Here is a 22,946-nt window from a genome sequence, read left to right as displayed (position 1 = left end):
ATTATTTTCATTGGTCTTTTTGATATTTTTTCATATCAAGAGTTTTTTTCCCATGTAATTGTTTCAGAATATTTAAATGGGTATTAGTTTTCCCTTGAAAATTCATTTTAACTTTCTGTTTTCTAATTTTTTCCAAGAATCTTCTGGCTTTTTGCACTTACAGATTTAGTATGGATAATTTTCTTTCAGATTTTAGACCCTGCACCTCAGAAGGTCTAGGTTTAAAGGCAAGATTTAAAGACCTACAGTTTCCAGAAAAATATGATGAAATGAAAAGGGTCCTTATGGTATTAACACATAATTGATGTGTTTTAAAGAAAATTTGTAATAATTTTCTTATCTTTTGGAGAATTTTTGGAAGAAGAGTGAAAAGAAATTTACTTGAATTCTCTTCCTTTGATCCTAGAAGTCTTTTGATATTGTTATGTGTGTACTGGTTCATAATAGATTGAATGCATATATGTCTGATGATAGATTGATAAAATTTACTTTATCAAAAGAAACACTTCAGAGTTCTTGAACTTTCCACCGGAATATTCATTCATGTCTGTTCTGATCAGCAGTTATCTATGTGTAAAAAAGCAACTGTGTGGGGGGGGGCAGCAACTAAGTTTCTGTTATAAGTCATGCTTATTTTTTGAATTTGCAGTTTAACTTATGCCACTTGACATAAAATTTGCACATAACCTCTGGATCGAACGAGTTTGTGACAAAATGAGGCATAAAAGAAAGAATCAACATAAAACTAATCAGTTAGTACAATTTAACTAAAAAGCTATTCATCTTCTTTAAAATATGTGGTTCTATTATAAGTGTAAAATATAAATGTTTCAAGAAATTTTATAATTTAATGTTAATTGCTTGAAAAATTTGTGAAGTTAGTTTTACTCTTGAATTTGTTCTTTAAATAAGCTAAATATTAGATCATGTTTAAAAATGCATCCTGCTTACAGATTTATTTTGCTCTTTCAAATTATAAAAATGAAGTTCAGATGTCGCTAATTACTTTAGTTTACTCAGTTCCTATTTGCTTGATAGGTCCTTAATTTTTTTCATCGATTATCCTTAAAAGTACTTAATTTCCATGTGCAGAAGTGTGTATGAATCCTGTGTATGGAAAGTTAAGCCACTCAGACGGTATAGTGGTTTGTGATGCTGACTGCAGTACCAATGGGTCTAGGCTTCAATCCCAGAAAAGGTGTGGATGTTTGTAAGTGCATAGTGTCTGTACAGCAACTGGGCACTCAAAATACATGATAATCCAGAAACCCTTTTGAGTGGTTGCTGGTAGGGGAAGATGTGTGGACACGTCCAGGGGTGTTCTCACTGAAAATTGGTGTGGAGCTTCACAATTATTGAAGTGAGACTATAACTGTACAACCTATGGTGAAATTCTAGTGTCCTGCCCACTTATACCTGCACCTGTATGGAAAGTTAAACGGAAGTTGTCTGTTGCAACATGATTTAGTGGAATTACAAGTGCTGCTCTAATTTTGAGGCTTCTTTTATGCCAGTGTTTGGCTGTGATTTTGGTTCTGTTCCATTCAGTTGTTGAAAGTAGATGCCCAGAAAACTATGTAATTAAAGATGTGCTATTTTCATTGATGAGTTTGTTGGTAGAGAGCTTGTAGATAATCCTCTTTATGCCTGGCTATTTTTGCTGATAATTTTCTAGATGTCAAACCAATGTATTGAGTTCTTGTGTTTGTATTTTCATTGTAAATTGGAATAGTATATATACCTAAAGTGTCTTTTGTGGGAATGCCCAATTTATCTGATAATAACAATTTCCAGGTAGATGGAGCTAGGTTATGCGTGGAATGATTGGGTAGTAAGGGATTGTTCAAATAAATTTACTTTTATGCTGTTCTCCCTTTAAGTTTTTCAACAAAATTGGGTGCATATCTATTGTTTTCTGCAATTTATAGTATAAACATGGTTTCAGTGTGTAAGTCTAAAATATTTTATCTCGTTTTAACAACTAAAATTGATGTGTGAAATTGTGACAACAAAATTTTCTGTATAAATTTATAATTTTGATATTAATGTTAAATGCAATCTTCCTTAACTTACACATTTACTACAACATGATTTTTTGTTTTCAATAAAATAATTATTTAGAAAATAAGTTTCATTTCTCGACCAATATGATCAAGGCACTAGGATCTCTTGAAGAATTTCATTGTGCTACGGCATTTCGAGAGGTCGTCGATAATTTCTCAATGGTATTCAAATCCAGTTTGGCTAACTAACAGAGGTGCAGTGTGTAAAAGTATGCGGGCGGCCAAACTCTTGCGGTGGGTCACGATACCATGCCTGAATATTTTAAATTCATTGTAAGAACTTGTCATATGTAAGTACTTTTTATACAGTTTGTCATATGCAAGTACTTAGTGAGCATGAAATAAAAATTTTATTAATCATCGAGCTTTTTTTTTAATTTGGGGATGACAATTTTAAGAAAGTACACAGGCCGTCATAGGAATGCTGCTGCTGACTACTTCATTTTATTCAATGCATTTATTTCAAAGAGGTCGTCAACAGGTTTACTGGTTGTGAGAAAAGATCTACTTGTTCATTACTTTGTGAAAGCTTTTAAGACAAAATTAATCAAATAATAAAATAAAATAAAATAAATCAAATAATGCATTATTGTCTATAAAAAAAAAGTCTCTCAGAAGTTTTCCATAGATTCTATGTAACATTTTATCTCAATATCTTTGAGAAGATATAAATCATCTGTCAAACATGTGCAGGTAAGTATAATCTTTGATTATTATTTTTGCTATATATCTGCATTGTTGTAAGGGGCATATTTCCTAATTTTGTTGGTATAAATACTTGATGTTTCTAACTCCCTCCAAATACAAACACACCAGAATCAAAAGTTAAAAGAAATTTGAACACATCATTGAAGAGGATGCGAACACGTCATGATAGACTCTTAAGTCTGTTATCTGCATCATTTCTGAACAATGGTGGTTTTTTTTTTTTTTTTTTTTTTTTTTTTTTGTGTGTGTGTGTGTGTGTTAGTGAAATTAACTAGTGTGTAAAACTTAAACAAATTTTCTGTTTTTGCCATAATTCCACAGAAATCGACTTTGAGACATGAAATTTATAATACACAATGGAGTACTTAACCCATTAACCGCCAAAACTACAAGGAATGTTTCTTTTCTCATGAAAATAATAACAAATATTAAATTAAGCAGGTATAACATAAATTTACATTGAAAATAAAAAAAAATGCTCTTACCTGTGGAAAACTCAAGTGTTGCGTTCGCGCAACGTCAGCGGAATAAGACTACGGACGTTTAGTGAGTAGGATTGTACTCGTGTGATGTTTCTTTTGAGTGGAGCGCAGGATTACTTTTTAGCTGTATAACGTTTTATAAATCTACAAATCACTTTACTTGTAATTAATTTAATATTAAACTATACATTGTATTTCTTTTACAAATACAGATTATTTCAATTGAAAGATTCAAGCATGAAAAGCTTGATTACAATCATGATGTAAAGCTACATTACATACTTTGCATCTATAAACAGTCTGGCTATGGTACTCTTTACAACAAAGTCTTTTGTTATCAAGGGACTTTATGATTAAATGTCTACCATCTCCATGCAATGGTTTTTGAATGCTGAATTTACTAGGTCTTCCTGTTGCTGATCTATTTCTGGCTAATTCTACACTATCAATAGGAGTTTGCAAAAGGAATAATGCATTCTCGCGTCTGAAATCTAAAAGACACTTTATATTTCCAGTAGTAAAAAGTGGTGATATTTAGTAAGTTTAGGTACGGTCTCACCTCATATAATTTATCAGTATTGTCAAATGCAAATTCTGCTTCATATTCCTGTACTGCAAACGTGATATCGATTCCCGTACAACAGGAACAGAAATGTCCTTATCAAAAGACCAGTAAATTTTTTCTTGAGGTAAAGAATGATATCCTTTAATCAATAATATTCCAATAAATCTTCTCATATAGGCTTCAGATGCAATAATTTTTTTTTTCTGGCCTTATATTATTGTCTGTTCAACGAGAAGAGAGTAAATGTCTAAACCAAATCGAAAATCTGTGCACTAGTTTTACCTTGTATTTTGTCTTTTATGTAATTTCTCTTCTATCGCTTTCTTCATGTTCTTCCTGAGACATAACTAGCAGTTCTTTTCTTAATCTACTTCAAGATGTCAGTCTTCTGCTTTTTAAACTTTTTAGTATGACTATAACTGCTTTTAGAAGGCTGAAACATACTTCTTACGTGAAATTTAAATTCCTCAGCAATATCATTTGGTAAAATATCATTATCATTATTTAAAACATTGCCATTCCTTTCTTCTTCGTCACTAGCTTCTGCAATTTGTGGGAGAACAACAACAATATCAGTTTCATTCTGGTCATTATTAACATTATCATCATCTGTTTCTTTATTAAAAAATCTTTGAAGGGCTTCTTCTAATGTAAGATACCTCGTTCTAGGCATTTTTAAACAACCAGAGCATGAAACAGAACATCGAAAGGAATGAGTGAAAAAGGAGATTGACTACCCGTTTCCTGCTGACGTTGCGTCAGCGCAACACCTGTTTTCCCTTCCTTCCCAACACAAATATAAACATCTGACTGATGTAATGTTCTGATAAACGGTGACCTTGACTAAAAATAGATCACTCATAAAGACGGCGATCCTTTCGTTAAATATTTTCAGCAAAAATACCCGGTCGAAAATTTTGCTTAAAGTATGAGATTATTATAAACAAAATGATTGTTGAAGGCAAATATTTTTTTACAGAAATAATCTTCATAATATTCCCTACACAAAATCATCTGCTGGTATAAAATATTTTAGGTAGTTATATTTATATACGCATTTATTTTGAACGTTGCGTCAACGCATCACCAGCGGCTAATGGGTTAAAGGGTGAGCAACGTGTAGTAGCAAAACGAAAAGAAATAAATAATAGGATGCATAGAGTACAGAACAAATAGAAAAAGGCTTCGTTGATAGAATGACATTGACACAAAAACTATTTAGCCAAGAGGGAAAACAACAAGCCAAAGAGCCTTAGTAATGGATGTGACCTCCCCGAGCTGCAGTGAATGCGCTGCACCCTCTGTCGATACTCAGCACCAGATTATTTAACAGCTCTTAGGGTAAGAGTTCCCATTCTTCAAAGATCGTCTGTTTCAGTTGTTTGGAGTTCTCGGGAGGGTCCGATCACGACGCCAACTGTCTCTCTAATGTATCCCACATATGTTCAGTGCGATTTTAATTCGAAACAATTTGGCCAGTCTACCCTGTGGATACCTTCACTTTCCAGCAGATCCTCATGTTTTGGCCTGTGGCACCCCGGAAAAGACTCACGTGGGAGAGGATACCTTCATCGCAGTAACGATATCCGGTACGTGATTCTCTATCGAAAATGTGGAGCTCCACACATCCGTCCATCATAATGTAATCACGCCAGAATTACCCCCAACAGTCTCTTTTCCTGATGTTAGTAGAATGAAAGTGTGTTCCTACCTTTCTTCATATTAACTGGTGCCGAGAATCATTCAACAGACTGAAACGACTCTTCATCAGTAAACAGGTGTCCATTGATGGACCACTCTTTCATTGAGGTGTCCACTCTTTATGTTCTCTACACCACTATAAACTGTGCCGCCGATGGGCTGGTGTCAATAGTATGCAGTATTTAGGACGGCAGTCAAATAGATCATCTTTATGAAGTCGTCTGGCCACAGTAATGGCGAGTGACTTTCGGCAAGCCCCTCGTAACCTGAATTCCGGATTATTCTACGTCAGAAGGTACAAATATGTTTTTCTATCCTGATAAGAATTTTATTACCTTTAAATTAAATGATATTGCAGCCCTCAAATTATCTGATATAATAAATTATGTAAAATTGAATGAAGGATTTTTAAAAGATGGTCTATCACAAAAAAGAGGAATGTTGTAAAAATATGGATTCCTTTAAAAATATTTATTTTCTTCAGAGAATATAAAAAAGCACTGACAAATTTCAAAACTCAGATTCAATTTCATGGCAATAGAAGTGAAAATGTGATATACACTAATGGAAAAAAAAAAAATAGTTATAAAGTAGTTGTTGAAGATTTAAAACTAATGTTAAGACATTATGAATTTCAAAATGAGGCAAAGATTACGCTTGAAAATTTTTTAACTAAACAAGAAACAGAAATTGGAATCAATTCAGAATTGCGTATAAAATAACATTTACTTTAGACGATGTTTTAATCTTATATATTCTCCTTCAATATGTTGAAAAAGAAAAGAATGCAACACAAAATAATACCATATTTGATAATTTATATATACTGATTGTTATTTGACTGTTAATGAAAGGGAATTTCGTAATACAAATTATAAAATGAATTTTTCTAAAAAAATATAATAACAATAGATTATACGCATCTCTTTTAAAAACAGGATTGAATGATATTAATTCTGAAACAGAATGTATGATAGACCTTTTAATATTTGAAAAACTCTATCCTATTTTTTATGATCTCTAATCATGAGTGTTATATTTCCGTCAGTGATATTGAAATCAGTTTTCATTGGGCATTCAAAAAGAATATAGGCTTTATTTTATTTTATTACAGAAAAAGAATATGTATTTTAAAAACATAAACAGGAGAAATTGTAAAATTATCATAATAAATAGCTGCTTTAACCCTTTGATGATGGAAATTATGGCATAGACAATAAAATTTTAAAAAATTGCATAACTCGTGTAGGTAATCATAATAGAAGTATAATAAAGTCATTTACAAAACATGGAATATTGGATATTATTATAGAATTTTAATAGAAGAATCTATTAGCATCATATTATTTTTTCATTGTCTTTTATATTTTGTCGAAGTTCGAATTGAAATTGGTAACAGATTTGAATTTGGTATAGGTGTAGATAAAGATAGAGCATTTGATGCACATATTAATATCGCTGATAAGCTTAAAGTAGAAACTCGAATAAAGAAGGTTTCTACGATTGAACCTTATTTGAAAATTGAAGTATTAGACTAGAAACCTGATTTGTAGTCTAAATAAATGGATGTTAATTGGGACGAGGTCTCTAAAAACAGTGTTTTAAGCGAAGATTTAATGAGTAATTTTGAAAATGCTGTTTACTGGGATTTTATTTGTAGGTGTAAAAAATTATCTCAATCTTTCAAAGTTAATATAAACACAGAGTTTATTGAGATAATATTTTAACTTATCAAAAATTATCCGAACCGTTTATGACTATGCATGAAAATGTTACTAATTGGCATATTTTATCTAGATATAATAAATTATGTGAAAGAGTAATTTTAGGTAACAAAGGAAAAATAAATTGGGATAAGGTTTCAGAATACCGAATTTTAAGTAATAATTTCATTTTACAAAATTAAAAAAAAAATTAACCATGAAATTAGTTTCTGTATATATAAAAGTTAACAGAAAATACGCTTTAAGAGGTAAAACATGCAGTAGATTGGGAAGTAATAATTAAAAATAAAAAACTGAGTGAAAACTTTTTAAATAAATATGAAGATAAAATAGCCTGGGGTAACACAATTTTATATAAACATATAACAGTTGATTTCCTTAAAAGAAATTTTGAAAGAATTATTATTACATTATTAGTTCACATAGTATGTGTATATCTGAAAAATATTTACTAATAAATGTATGTTAAAAATAGAAATGATTTATAAGCGCAATTTTTGAAAAAATAGAAGGTACTGAAAAACCTCTTGACGCTGTAGAATTATGAAATGAGTTTCATATATTATGCAATATAATTTCACTTAAAGGAATAGAAAAGTTCATAAATTTGGAAAAATTAGATTGCACTATCAGGTTCTGTGTTCCTCCTTACTTGCTTAGGGAACATTAACTGTCCTGACTCGGAACAGGGAGCTTACTAAAGCTATGTTCAATAAATTTGGGAAGTAGACAATACACACAGGAAGGGTATACGAAACCCTTTATTTTTCTCTCTTTACAATGATTTCCGGACTTCGGAATACAGAGACCAACCACTTGTGGTCTGAACGTAAGAATATAAAAATATTAACTAAACTAACTTTGGATTAATCAAACAAGTGTCTAACTCCAAGATTGGCCGTATATTAACAAAAAGCCGTATGTAGTACAGAGGACTGCTAACACTACGATACGTTTAAAATTATCAAGAGGATTAAACCTCTGGCCTTGAAGGCAACCAGCAACCGAATAAAACTACTATGGCAAGCGGCCTGCTTCTAATAGCTCCTTCCTCTCTCTTGCTTGGCAAAAAGCCACAACTTAAGTACTTGGCGTTAGCAAGACAAATTTGCATAAATAAGTTAAAGATTTTAATTCTGGCCGGAAGTAGAAAATAAGAAGTGATAGTAAAGATTTAAAATAAAATAAACGTTAGTAAAACTTAGGATCCTTACAGCACAATAAGTAAAATAAATTCACTTAAAGGAATCGAAAATTTAATAAATGTAGAAAAATTAAATTGTAATAATAATAAATTAACTTCACTTAAAGGAATAAAAAAATTAATAAATTTAAAAGAATTCGATTGTAGTGTAAATGTTATAACTTCACTTGAAGAAATTTAAAAGAATTAGATTGCAGTAATCATAAATTAACTTCACTCACAGGACTAGAAAATTTCACTAAATGGAAAATACAATAAATTTAAAAGGATTAAATCGTTCTAGAAATAATATAACTTCACTTAAAAGAATAGAAAATTTAATAAATTTAGAAATATTGAACGGTAGTGAAAATAATATAACTTCACTTGAAGGAATAGAAAATTTAATAAATTAAAAAAAATTATATTGTAGACTAAATAAAATAATTTTACTTAATAGAAAGTTTAATAAGTTTAGAAAAATTAAATTATAATAATAATAACTTAACTTCATTTGAAGGAATAGAAAATTTAATAAATTTAGAAAAAATTAGATTGTTTTAAAAAAATTACAACATTTAAAGGAAGAGAAATTTAATAAATTTATATTGTTTTGGAAATAATATAACTTTGACAAATTTAGAAAAATTAGATTGTCATAGAAATAGCATAACCTTACAAAATGAAATAATTTTCTTATCTAGAATTGAATAATGTATATTACGATGAAGATAAAGTAATATTATCTTCTACCCTAACAAGACGCATATTTCGTTGTAATGAAGCTAGTATCTATAATCATTCTGAAAACGTTCATAACATTTTTATTCAAAAATCACTGAGAGATTCAGTTATAAAATTAGTCCATACAGTTATTAAATATGATTTAGATGAATGTTCGAGAGGGGTGACATTAGATGATGTTCGAGAATTAAATATATATCAAGATGTAAAGCATTATATTCGCATACTCGATGATGAATTTCATAGTATTAAATTTAGAGCAATATTAGTAATTATGCTTAACAGAATTAAAACTAATAATAATAAGTTTATTAAAAGCAGGAGATGATAAATGTTTTGTAGGTAAAGTGACTAGCATGATCAATATCTTAAATGGATTCGATCCTGAGGTGTCTGTCATAATGTCTGAAAACGAACAAAAATATAAAATAGCCCAGTGATTATGTACAGAATCAAAACAGATGAAGAATAGAGAGAAAAATTCAGAAAAGAAATGAAAGAGAAAGGATGTACGGATTACGAAAGATGGTTAGATTTATATTCGTAAAACTGTTTTCCTAATACATGGAACTAATAGATACAGTGGTTAATTTACTTACAAAATTTAATTTTCACTATTTAAAAAAATTATAGATAATAAATATTATGTTGTAAAATATTTTCCACCAATGGCGGGCACAAGTCTTCATAGATGTTGGCCACTACTAAGGCCGGAAGCAGTAGTCACTTTATTATCGAGGCACCTACATAGGTGAGCCACCGTTGCCTGCTATGAAGGGACAGACAATTTACATCCTTGCCTTCTCCGAGATTCGAACCCGGGCCTTTCTGTTCGGCCATGTTGTAAAATATAAAATTAAAAATTTAAACGAAAATGGTTTCTTATAAATTAATAATATTAAAGATTATAGGATGGGAATATAATTTATTAAATAGTAATTGCATTGTAGATTTGTTTGTGAGATATAATAATATTCGTTTTGAATTTTTGTTTTATATAGCCTAAATAAAACATCTTTAAAATATGATTACCAACAAATGAGTGCCAGATCGTAACAAGAAATTCAAAAATTAAAAGATTTGACAGCGGCTAAATATCCGTTGATATATTTAAGAAAAACCACATCAAAATATGGCGATACAATTACAGCGAAATTAAATGTTAATGGTATAGAACAGGGGTTCTTAACTTTTTAATTAGCGCGCACTATCTATACAAAAACTGAAAGACTTTAGTACCACCACACTACGTTTTACAATGATTATTTTTCAATTTCTTAATAGAAATGTTAAAAAATTCCACATTTTGCCATTTGCACAACATATTGTGAATGGAGCAGTGAGTATTAAATATGCACACATAAAAAAGTATTAGATTAAAAACTGGTTACCATTTTAATTATCAAAATTTAAGTTATTATAATTAAATTCTAAAATTTAGCGTGAAATTTGGGCCTGTTTAAGACAGATAATTTCTTTATATCTGGTCATATTTCACTTAGTTTTAACTGTAAATTAGGATCCACTTTTACTTTTGTTCTGTATTTATTTTTCAAATATAACAGGGAAGTAAACACATGTTCACACAAACAGGTTGTGCAAAAAAGCAATAAAAATTACATAGCGTTATTTGAAATGACTTCTTTCTTTCGGTCCAGTCAAAAGTTAAGAAGTGCGTTATTTTAGTAATCTTGAGTTAGAGTTCGATTATGGGAAATTTCTCTCAATTGTTCTTTTTCTTTCACGAGATAAAATCTCAGGTACATTTGAACAAAATGGATTTCTAATGCAATTTTCTTTTTCATAATCCTCGGGAAAATACAGGTAGAAATTTATCAATGAAAAAAATGATTTTTAATGTCGAATGCTGGTTCTTTTATTTTCAAATTATTTTCGGTTAGAAAACTTTCTAAAAGTGGTCAGAAGCTTAAAATATTTATTACCCAATTCTTTGATTATTAGCTGGAGGTTTTCTCTTTATCATTGCATTTGTTTTATCTCTAATGGTAAACAAATTAACACTTTGTCCTTGTAATCCTAAATTTAATTCATTTAACTTTCCAAAAATATCAGCTAAATATGCTAAACGAGTCAACCGTAATTTACTAAATAAGCATTTTTGCAATTCAAATTTTGAATCACAGAAGAAAATTTGTCTTTCTGATCGAAGTTCAAATAGACGATTTATATAACTCTGCCTCTGGATAACCACCTGACTTCAGAATAAAATAAATAAATAAATAAAATTTTAAAAAACTTGTTATGGTCATTGCCCATCACTTGGCATTTAATAAAATGAATAATTTTCACAGCTTGATTCAAAATGATTTTTAGGTTGTGAGGGATTGTTTTGGCTACTACAGCTTCATGATGAATGGAGCACTGAGTAAATTTTGCTTCATGTATCTTTATTTGATAAATAAACACTGGAATGTTTTCCTGATAAAGCCCTCCGTCACTGCATATGGCAATGCACTTATTCCAAGGAATATCATTCTCAGAATAAAATTGTTAATTACTTTGAAAATTTCATTTGTAGCTGCTCTATCATGAAGAGATTTACAAAATAAATACTCTTCGGCAATTCGTTTATCTTCTACGAAACATATGTAAAACAATAATTAAACAAAGTTTGTTATATCAGTACTTTTCACCCAATTGCAATGCGAAAACTCACTGTGTTTTATTTTTTGAATAAGTGCCTCTTTTAGGGAATTTGCCATTTCATGAATTAGTCGATTTACTGCATCATTTGATAATGGAATATTATTAAATTCATAAACCGAGTTTTCATTGTTAAAACCACATCTTTAGCTTCAGGTTAATATAAGATTTTCTCCGACAGTGTGAGCCTGCCCAGCCTTGGCAATTCTTAGGCTTGCTAGGTACCTAGCTTCCAAATTTTTTTCACTTTAAGTAACAAATCATTACTTGTGTTGGGAATGGCATCACTACGCCAACGAATCAAAAGCCAGATAGAGACTGACGTCATGGGACGCCAGAGAAAAACGAATAGTTGCGGTTTAGATAGCTAAGGACGATGTTTGCATGATGTAGTTAGATAGATATTGTAGCTAGATAAATATTTCTTATTCATTTAACTTGTACCTATGTGTAAATAAACCTTTTTGCTTAAGTTTAAATGAAGTGCTCCATTTATGACAAGATAGCTGTTAATTCATCGGGTAGATGACTTATGAATCCCTTCTGAGCTAGCCATTGTTCGAACGTAACGCCTTACGTAATTTAACAACTTGTTTATCATCTTTGAACTCCGATAATTTCCTCTTAAAATATTCTTCAGATTTATGCTTTAAACTGGCATGCTTAGATTCAAGATGTCTTTTAAGAAACGATGGTTTCATACTTTGATTGGATAATAGTTCACCGTAAATACCGCATTGAGTCTGAGGGTCCATTTCAGTTCCATTCCAAGTAAACCCGAATAATAAATAACTGTTATTATATTTTCTATAAACAATTTTTTCTTTTCTTTTCAATATTATTAGTGCTAGTAGATTGTCCTGGATCCATCACCTGCGAATCTTTACTTTCCCGCTTTAGTCAATCCTAGTCAATATTCCATTTTGAAAGTCTAAGCTTGTTTTATTATTTTTTCACTAGTATTTAAATGCACATTATATTACGAGTTCTTCAAAAACAAACAGCGGCATTCTCAGATCGCGTAGAAAAGTAAGGAATACGAAGCAACAAGAAGATAAGCTACCTGCTGTTACAGACAGCAAATCCACGTGAGAAAATTATTCTAATTGAAAACAGAGCAATATGAGCCCGAAAATGGTGGCGACATAAAGTGTAGACATCAGGACAGCCCTGGTAGACATGTTAATAAATTGATCAGTTTTTGAATCAATGAGATTGTAGCGTCCAGGTGGGTGAACTTCTATCTGAAACTGGAGTAGCAGGAAACTACACAAGAGAAGGGTTAAAGTACCCTTTATTAAATCTTTAAAATTTACAATGCGTCAACCCGACGCTAATAAAGTTCGCCTCTGTTTGGACGGTAACTAAAAATCAAGTAACTAAACTAAAAATTGAAATATTAACAAGTGATAGATGTAGCCTACAGGGCTCAGCGACATCCCGTAACTTAAACCCCCTTCGAAGCTAGTGGCAGCAAATACTCGTAAATGCAATTTAAGCCTTTGGAACCAGCAATAACCAAGTTAGCTACGGCAGAGGTGGCGGTTAAAGTCTAACTAAATCTTTCGATTACCAATTTACCGTGCAAATATTGCCGGAGTATCGCGCAAGGCGCGACGTGTCTGGCTCATGAAGCAGTTCCCAGTGGGCACAAGACGTTAAGTTTTCTTGACAAATCGGCAAAGTCAGAAAGGGTGGTAAGAAGAGGGGTAACCGTACAATCACTTAGTCTTAGAAAAGACAGAATACAAGCTGAGCAGATCAAGGAGCTGTGAGGATTACTGTGGTGCATGTCTATGTTGTTGCAATAAATAACAGAGACCACTCAGACAAGTAATACAAGAACATAAATATAAGTACAATGGAAAGTAAAATATGAAATGCAAGGCTAAACACACAAATTGATACAGTGCGCATAAAAATATACTATAAAATATTTACATGTTACAATTAAGATGAGATACATAATATGAGATGCAACATGCAATACTAATAGAGTGCATATCAGAGAAAATAACTAGGTAGGGAAATTTAGGTCCCGAGTGAGATGAGATAAGTGGTCTGAAGATAGAGTCTTCTTCGAGGACAACATAGTTTAGCACATTTAGCTCATTCATATGTCTACAGTCCTGCGCATTTTTAAAGAATTTCATGTTTGCTTTATGCAGATATTCCTCTACTGTGTCGAGCTTAAGGTCGTGATGGAGCAAAGTAATGTTTCTGAGTCATCATTCTGAGTAGTTTGTTTTGCATGACCTGTAACCTTTTCAGCTCTTTCTTATAGACCGAAGCCCAGACAGGCGAAGCGGTGGCAAATATGGGTCGAATAATCGAGACGTAGATATGCCTTTTGCGTCTTCAGTCGAGTTTTGAGTCTGGAGAAAGAAGTGGGGTGAGGCACTGAGTTACCCCTACCATTTTGCTTCTGACGTAATTGATATGCTCTTTCCATTGGAAGTTGGAGCTGTATTTGACGCCTTAAGGTACGTGGCCTTCTTTACAATGGGCACGACAGTCCCGAACAGTCTCAGTTGCGTGGTCAGAGGGGTGTTCAATCTATTTTCCTGATGATAAGGAGGTCGGACTTGTCAGCATTTATGGCAATTCTCCACTTCGAGCACAAAAGCTCGAGCTGCGGCATGAGATTTTGAAGTCTAGAGATTGCAAAACTGGGTGATGCAGACTTCACAGCAAGAGCTGTGTCGTCTGCATTTAACATCCCAGGAAATAGTTTTGATCCATGTTGTCGGTAGGCAGATCTGCCACGTAAAAAGATACAAGATAGGCCCTAAAATAGATCCCAACTCTTTCAACTACCGAAATTCTGTTTTTAAATACTTTCTTCAAAGTAGAAAATTTGCATTTCCTCCCGCGCGCTACAACATTTAACTATTTTGGCACTGACAATTAGGGGAATGAAGGCTTATAGGAAAGTGTTTCAAATTAAAATTTAAATTGTTAGTTAAAATAAATATAAATCCCTACAAGATATTATTATCTTCTCATAGGAAGTTATTTTTATTTCCTATTAAATACAACATTCATTTCTAATCCTCTTTTTAAAAACATTATTTATTACAAATTTCGTTATGTCTATGGCTAAATGAATATTTGTGAAAATAAAAACGGATTATTTTCCTAAAGTCTATGAGCGGCTATAGACCTTGAGCGGCAGATCCCATAAATTTACGAGTGTTAGAGAAAAAACTTAAACAGGATTTTGGGGGATTTAATTTTTGAATTTAATAGTTGAAAATACTTTGTTTCTTTGCGTACCACCTATTTTTCCCTTGCGTAATACCGGTTGAGAATCGTTGGTATAGAAAGTGAATATTTTCTTATAAAAAATATATTAAATAAGATATCCGATGATGATATCAAAAATGGAAGATGTAATGATTTTTTTTTTCAGACGTCTAAAAAAAAGATGAATACTTTGATTATATAACAAGTGAATAATTTCATTTTTTAATGTTTTTCATACCTCTTGAATCATTTATAGAATATTTATTATTTTCATATTTTAGTGTCATTTGATATTTTTTGATTTTGGGATGCAAAAAAAAAAAAAAAAATGTTTAAAATTACACTGTTTTTGTAACTAGTTTAATTCTTTTTTTTCGTTTTTTAATTATTTTTATATTAAAGTGAACTGAAATTTAGTTTCAAAATTCGAGAGTGTTTTAATAATGGTTGAAATGCTTATAATGGGAAGCATATGTACCATACTATAGGAAACTCGATAAAATTCGACATAATTTTGATTTAAATTGCATTAAAATTAATTTTATGAAGGATTTTTCGTGCGCTTTAGAATGGGGGACACATACTACTTATATATATTGTAGATATCACAAGTGATTATTTTACATATGTGCATACACAAGTGATATAAATTCCACAGTTAATATATATATATATATATATATTAAAGAAATTATTATAATAAAAAATTTGAAAGTTATTAAAAAGATTCTTCCATCCTAGGAAAAATTGTTTAGGGCAACGATTTTCAACCGGTGGTACGCAAGAGAAAAATAGGTAGTACGCAAAGAAACAAAGTCTTTCTAACTATTAAATACAAAAATCTCGTGAATAAAAAGAACAATTGATCAATATTTCCTGTGATATAACTCTAACTGATGATTTAAAAAATAGCACTCTTATTGACTTTTGGCCGAACCGAAAAAAAGAATTTAATGGCATTTCAATTAAATCTATTAATTTTTATTGCGATTTTGCACAACCTATTTGTGTAAACAAGGATTTTCTTCCACGTTATATTTGAAAACTAAATACAGAACAAAATTAAATGTGGACCCTAATTTACGGTTAAATCGAAGTGAAATAAGACCAGACATAAAGAAATTTATCTCTCTTAAACAGGCTCAGATTTCGCAGCAAATTTTAGAATTAAAGTACTATAACTTAAATTTTGATAATTAAAATGGTAACCAATTTTTAATCTAATATTTTTTTATGTGTGCTTATTTAATACAAATGGCCTATAGGTTGTGTAAATGGCAAAATATTTTTTCAATATTTCTATTGAGAAACTGAAAAATAATAGTTGTAAAATGTCGTGGTGGTACTATAGTTTTTCAATTTTTGTTTAGGTGGTACGCGTTAGTCAAAAGGTTGAGAATCGCTGGTTTAAGGTATTAATATTGACTCATGCTAAATGGTAGTGAAATGTTAAAGCTGGAGAGATTTTTTCTAAAAGGGGAATAAAAGTTTGAAAAAGTATATTAATGGGAGAAACAAACAAAAGCTATTTTAAGGTTCAATTTAAGGCATTAAACATGGATGATTAAATATATATATTTATTGTGACGTCTAGTATTTCTTGCTAGCATAAACTGCTAGTAGACGTACGCGAAAGTCCATTTAGCGAATTCTCGCTGAGACTAGAAGATGGATACGACCAAGGTCAGTTCACTGTACGGACCTTGGGATACGACATAGAAAGGGTGTAAAATACCCTTTTAACTGAACTCAGTATTTACAGACAGCACAATCTTTGTGCTTACAAATGCAATATTCATTTTTGGCGATAAAACTAATGGTAAACTAAACTAAATTTAAAGATAAGCTAGCAGATCAAAAGACAGCATAAATTAATTTAAACTCAGCAACCTACCGGCGAGATAGCAACTTCAGCGGCAAAATGCGAAACTGTGATTCAGAATTCAAACAGCTGGTGAAACAACAGCTTGCGCTCTCAATAGCTAAACACGCTCTGATTAATCTTTTCGTTACTTAAGTTAAAATACACACTCCTTCACCCTAACTCATTTACATCTTGGCAAGGAAACGTGAGAGAAACAAAAACTGACAGAAAAGGATAACAAATTAAAATAACTATGAGTAAAATAATATAAACCTCACAATATAAACTATAAGCGAATGAAAGAATGATGCAAAAAGGACTTTTAAAACAATATCCTGCGCAATTGCTGCTAAGCTTGACGAGAAATAATTATTTTATTAAGTTAAAATTAAACAGGAGAAAATGAACGTTGAAATTTAATCAAATTTATAAAAATTAAGTAAACTTAGAGGAATATATTACAGTAATATGGACTAAGTTAGAGGTAAAGATAAAAAAAATATCGTAACAAATAATAAATACAAGAAAGAAAAAGCTATATTATCTCTGATACAAACGCCTCAAGAAGTGGAAGACTGTAACAGCTATAATCTCTTTTTCTGATATAACCAGTTACGTTTTGGTGTGTGAATTTATATCAGTTGTGGACTTGGATCGAGGCAGTTTGGTAGGCCACCACATATAAAATGCAGTTTAGTTACGGCATCACACATTTGCTACATATGCAGTTTGCCAAGACATCCCATATAAGAAATTCTTATTCCCGTTCCTGGCATTTTCGCAAAATACTAATTTTGTGCCAGTAATCTAAGTGTATTGGTTTGAAAATATAATCGCTTATTTACATTTCGTCTCTAATACGTGGCATAAATCTCTTTTAATCTGATGATTCTTTCATAAAGGTGCGATTTACCCATAGATAGTGCTTAGTTTTTTTTTTTTTTTTAATTTTTATTTTGCCTAGTTTCTAAATCCGTGTAAGCCTGAATCGTAAATTGAAGCACATGCTGTTGATGACTAAATTATTTGATTTGCTTTGCGTCATTTGGTAAAGATTTAGTATTTTTTAAAATTATTTAGTAATTTAACTACAGTGTGCAAAAATTGAATTTCATATTGCAGAGAAATTGTGATTCTTTACGTATCGGTTAAAATAAATTAGTATTAAATTTGCTTAATAAGAACTTATTTAGAGAATTCTAAAGAAATGGTACATACCATCATATTATTTAGTCACCGTGTAAGGATTTATATTTATTTTAAATAACCAATTTTATTTAATTTATTATCCTTTCCTATAAGACTTCATTCTTCTAATTGTCAATGCCAGAATATTTAAATTTGGTAGCGCGCGTGAAGGAATGCATATTCAACCTTGAAGAAAGGGTTTAAAAACTGGGGTTTAGTAGTAAAGAGAGGGAGAGAGTTAGGCTATTGCCGTCACCTATGTTGCGTAAGCGTCTGCTCCCAGAGTTATTGCTGGTTTGCGTGGCTTAACTGCATTTACATGCTGCCACTAGTTTTCGACCGGGGGGGGGGTTAAGAAACAGAAATTATCTAAACCCTGTAAGTTAGTTCTACAACTTGTACATATCTTCAAATCATTAGTTAGTTTTTTGATTTCAGTTACCGCCCAAGCACAGGCGTAGTATGTTAGCGTCGCGTTGACGCATTGGTGCTGGTGTATTTAATTACGGCAATGCACACGAGGGCTATCTGCCTAAGGGAAGGGATGCTTTCGTGGAGGACTTTCTAAGGAAAACTGGCTCGTATACACGTTACACATGGGGAAAACCACGAAAACACCCATGCAACCAGCACGTTCGCGGGATTCGAACCTAGGACCGAACTACCAGTGTTCAGCGACTTTACCGCTCGGCCGCTGGTGGGCCGTTGACGCATTGTCAATTTTAAAGAGTTAATAAAGGGTATTTTTAACCCTTCTGTGCAGTTACTACTCTTACAGTTCTCACACAGGAGTTAATCAAGTGGACTCAACAACCTAAATTCTGGAGGACATCATATCATTCTTTGGTCACACTGAGTATTGCTCTTATACTATAAACTTGGTTCTGTAACAAGTGTTCCAAATTATATAATATAGTGGCTTAAAGTTTTACATTCTAATGCAAAGCTACTAAGTAATATCATTCAGTCCTTTTAAATTTCTCAGTCATATCTCTATAACATACTATATTTCGATTTAGGTAGTTTTAATGGATTTTTAAATTGGATATATGTGAACTAATGAGGAAAGAAAACTGTTTGTGAAATGTAACCATGTGTAAAACAGTTTTAAATAGATTATATAAGGAGTATGCTTAGTATCCTAATACCATTACTTCAATCTTATGATTGGAAACTTGTATATAAAATTGTGTCCTCTAAAGTCCTTAACCAAGTCTTATTTTTGTAACCGTCACTCGTAGACATAAATTTCCAGTTAATTACAAAATGTTTTGTATGATTATATATATGTTTTGGCATTTTTAAATTGGTAAAAAATCAGCTTCAAAAATTCAGAAAACCTAACTTTTTATACGTCCTGCGGTCCATATACTTATGTTTGGGGAAACGTTTAACTCATTATACAAAATGAAATACAAGTTTGACTCCGTATGGTAAAAATTGATCGGTATGTTTGATTTTAAAGTTTTAAATCATATTCAGAGACCGTAGACAAATTGAAGAGAGAAATACTTTTATTCAACTAAAAATAAAATGTCAGTTTAGTAAACGGTTCTGATATTAATAGAATGAGTAATGAGCATTTCCATGTAGAGTTTAATAAAATTTTTGTACGATTATTTTATAATGATTCCAAAAGAATGAAAAAAAAAACTTCATGAAAATATTAATATCACAAAGTCTATCATTGAGTGGTATTTAAGGAGGAAAAATCTACGTCGAATTATTCTAATTTATTTATTAACCAACACTTCTAGGCAAGTTAAAAATACGTCAAATTTTCCCAAATTTTAAAATTAAATGTCTGGGTCAATTTTTATCATACAATAGTAATTGTTTTTGTGCGTATGTTTTATTTTTCATAATAAGTATAAAACTTTCCTAAATATAAGCATGAGGACTGGAAGACCATATAAAAAATTAGATTTCGTAATTTTCGTAACACTGATTTTTTTTTTTTTTTAATTTGAAAATGAATTCATAAATATTTGCATATTTGCAAAACATGAATAATTGCGCTAGGTAAAACAATTTTGTAATTGGAAGCACATGACTACGATCAATAAATAGCAGCGTAATAAAGATCAAAGGACTTTTGTGGATACGGTATAAGGTATTTCTCCCGCCTTCCTGGCGTGCCTTCGTGGTGTAGTGGTTCTGCACGCTGGGTCGGTATTGCAGAAATCCGTGGCTCGATTCCCGGCGAAGGCGTTTGCTCATTTTTCATCTTGCCTGCTTCCAAAAATACCTAATGTCTCTACAGTGGCGCCCGAACTAAAAAAAAAAGGTGTTGGATGATGATTTCTCCCCACCCAGGATTTGGCGATTGGGTTCCCTAAAAACCCCAGTCGACCTTCAAAAGGGGTTGTATATAAGGTATTTCTCCCACCTTCTTGGCGTGCTTTCGTGGTGTGGTGGTCTGCACACTGGGCCGGTATTCCAGAGGTCCACGGTTCGATTCCCGGCGAAGGCTTTGTTAATTTTTTCTTTCCTGCTTCCAAAAAATACCTAATGTCTCTACAACGGTGTATAATTTAAATATCATACACCTGTGTAAACATTAGTTTTAGTGGATACTTTCAGTTCTAGTTACATTTGTTGAGTTTTATGTAAGTTTTCTTCTCAGGATAAAAATATTTGTTGCTTTGAATAACGGCTTCAGAATATTCATAACACGATTCATTGATATTCTGAACTGTGGGTCTCATAATCTAGTATGTATGAAAATTAATCACTTACTAATATATGTTATTACACGATTATTACGGAACAATCTAATTATCTTATTTACAATCAGAAAAAAAACCAGAAGGCTATTTGTTTTTCACATTTTCAGTAGTAAGTTTGTAGAGACGTTAGGGTTATTTCGAAGCAGGAAAAATGAAAAATGAGCAATGCCCTCGCCGGGACTCGAACCACGGTCCTCTCGAATACGCGTCGAGCTTGCTGATCACTATTCCACGAAGGCATGCTAAGAAGGCAGGAGAAATATCTTATAAGTTTAATCTCACACCTCACTGTTTAATCTTCGTAAGTCTTTCAGTATGTTACTGTTTAACCGATTGTGAATGTTGCTATGTTAGAAATAAGCAGGTATGCTGGAAAGAGTTAAAATTTTATTTTCCAGTAGTTCAAGTGTTTTAAACACAGACTTACATCACTTACATTTACAATATATTTAAAGCAAGACTACAACAATAGACTCTTAAATCTAGCTTTTTTTTTTTTTTTTTTTATATTATAAATACTAATGCAATTTTAACAAAAATGACCAAAAATGAATAAGCAACATTCCTGAGATCAATAACAGCCCTAATGCACAAACACACATTAAGCATCACGAAACAGCATCATTAAACATCACGAAACAGCTGCTTGAACAACAAGTATGGGCATATATAACTTAAATTTTAGTTTTCAGGGAATGCTCTTAAGAAGCAGTCGTGTAAATTAACATTATGGATGTGATAAGTTGGTGGATGTCTTCTGACAGCTTTAGTTGTCTGTCGTCCTTCACAGTGCCTATACAAACGGACCCCTCCGTATACTGGTAAGGCGAAAAGGGAAATCCCTACTGCCAGGGCTCCAGCACATAATGCAAGCACTCCCAGAACTGGAGCTGCGACCAGTTTTCCACCTAAATATGCATAGAAAAGAGAAAATATTTTACATTTTTGTTTCTATGTAAAGATAAAATGCCAAAACATGAATAGTTACGTTACTTAAATTAATTTAACAATTTTCCACTGCCACTCACTCCATTCATACATACATGCGTGTGGGTTCACACTTATGAAAAATCCATACATACACATAAATATACTTACTACCCACACACATTCTAGATGACAGTAAAAAATACATACATGCAAATATACTACGCACGCATATTCTAGATTAGTGGTGTCCAAAGTGGGGTACGAAATGATACGTGGCCGTACGCCAAAAAAGTAGGGTCATGCTTACTTACGAGTGTATGATCGTGTATCGTGTATCACGTGAATGGAAGCTTCTCTCATTAATCGCTGCGTCTGGTTTCACTAGCGTCTGTGATGCTCAACATCATAACTACATGAACTTTAAAGCACATGCATATTATATTACATTGCATTACATAACATTACAGTATATTGCTTTACATAAGGTGTTTATAAGTGAATTGTGCGGTTAAAAATTAATAATAAATCGACATATACCCGCGTAAAACCTATACCGTAAGCAATGGTAACTGTCCAAGTTCCTCACCTGCTGTTTGCTTGTCATGCTTACTGCGCAGCCGTAGCGTCAGTTTCCAAGACGGCACCGCAAGAAGAAAAGGCTTACTTTGTGCTCCGTTTTGAGGTGTCTAGATCTGTGGTTTGAGTGCAGCGTGAATTTCGTGCACATTTTCTGTACGGTGTCTCGCGATAAAGTGCACGGTCCATTTTTCTTCGAACAAGAATTACATTTATTCAATTACAATACCTGTTATGGTGATACACGGACCAGACCAAAATGTCGCGAAATGTTCGCCAAGTTTGGCGACTTTTGGTGATTTTTCGTCAAATTTGGCGACAAAAATTAGTCAACGAAAATGTTGCCAGCTTGGCCCATATCGCCCCAAATTACCGAGATACTCATTTATTCAATGTTAAATTGCCCTGTATGTAATTGCCTTTGTATTCTTACTTTTCCGGCATAGCTTGTTTCTCTTAGATATTATGTTACATTATAAAAAAGAAATACAGCAATTTCATATACAATTGCACTAAAATCATCTATCTATGTAATCATTGATCCGAAAACCAAGAGTGATGGTCTGGGGTGCCATTTCA

At 32.0% G+C, this 22,946-nt stretch overlaps 1 protein-coding gene across 1 annotated transcript in view; it reads right to left on the bottom strand.

Annotated features, from left to right (window-relative positions):
• Positions 1-21,235: 21,235 nt before the first annotated feature.
• LOC118182333 (uncharacterized) overlaps positions 21,236-22,946 on the bottom strand; it is a 129,093-nt gene continuing 127,382 nt past the window's right edge. The window contains exon 4 of the mRNA XM_035351666.2: positions 21,236-21,769. Within this exon, the coding sequence (XP_035207557.1) occupies positions 21,543-21,769 (227 nt within the window). The 3' untranslated portion in view covers positions 21,236-21,542. The remainder of the gene's footprint in view (positions 21,770-22,946) is intronic.

This window comes from Stegodyphus dumicola, chromosome X2 (assembly GCF_044657685.1).
Source record: "Stegodyphus dumicola isolate Sdum_Otavi_A_Nest chromosome X2, ASM4465768v1".
NCBI classification, from domain to species: domain Eukaryota; kingdom Metazoa; phylum Arthropoda; class Arachnida; order Araneae; family Eresidae; genus Stegodyphus; species Stegodyphus dumicola.
Note: the sequence above shows the minus strand (reverse complement) of the source record. Positions and strands in the feature narration are given on the sequence as shown.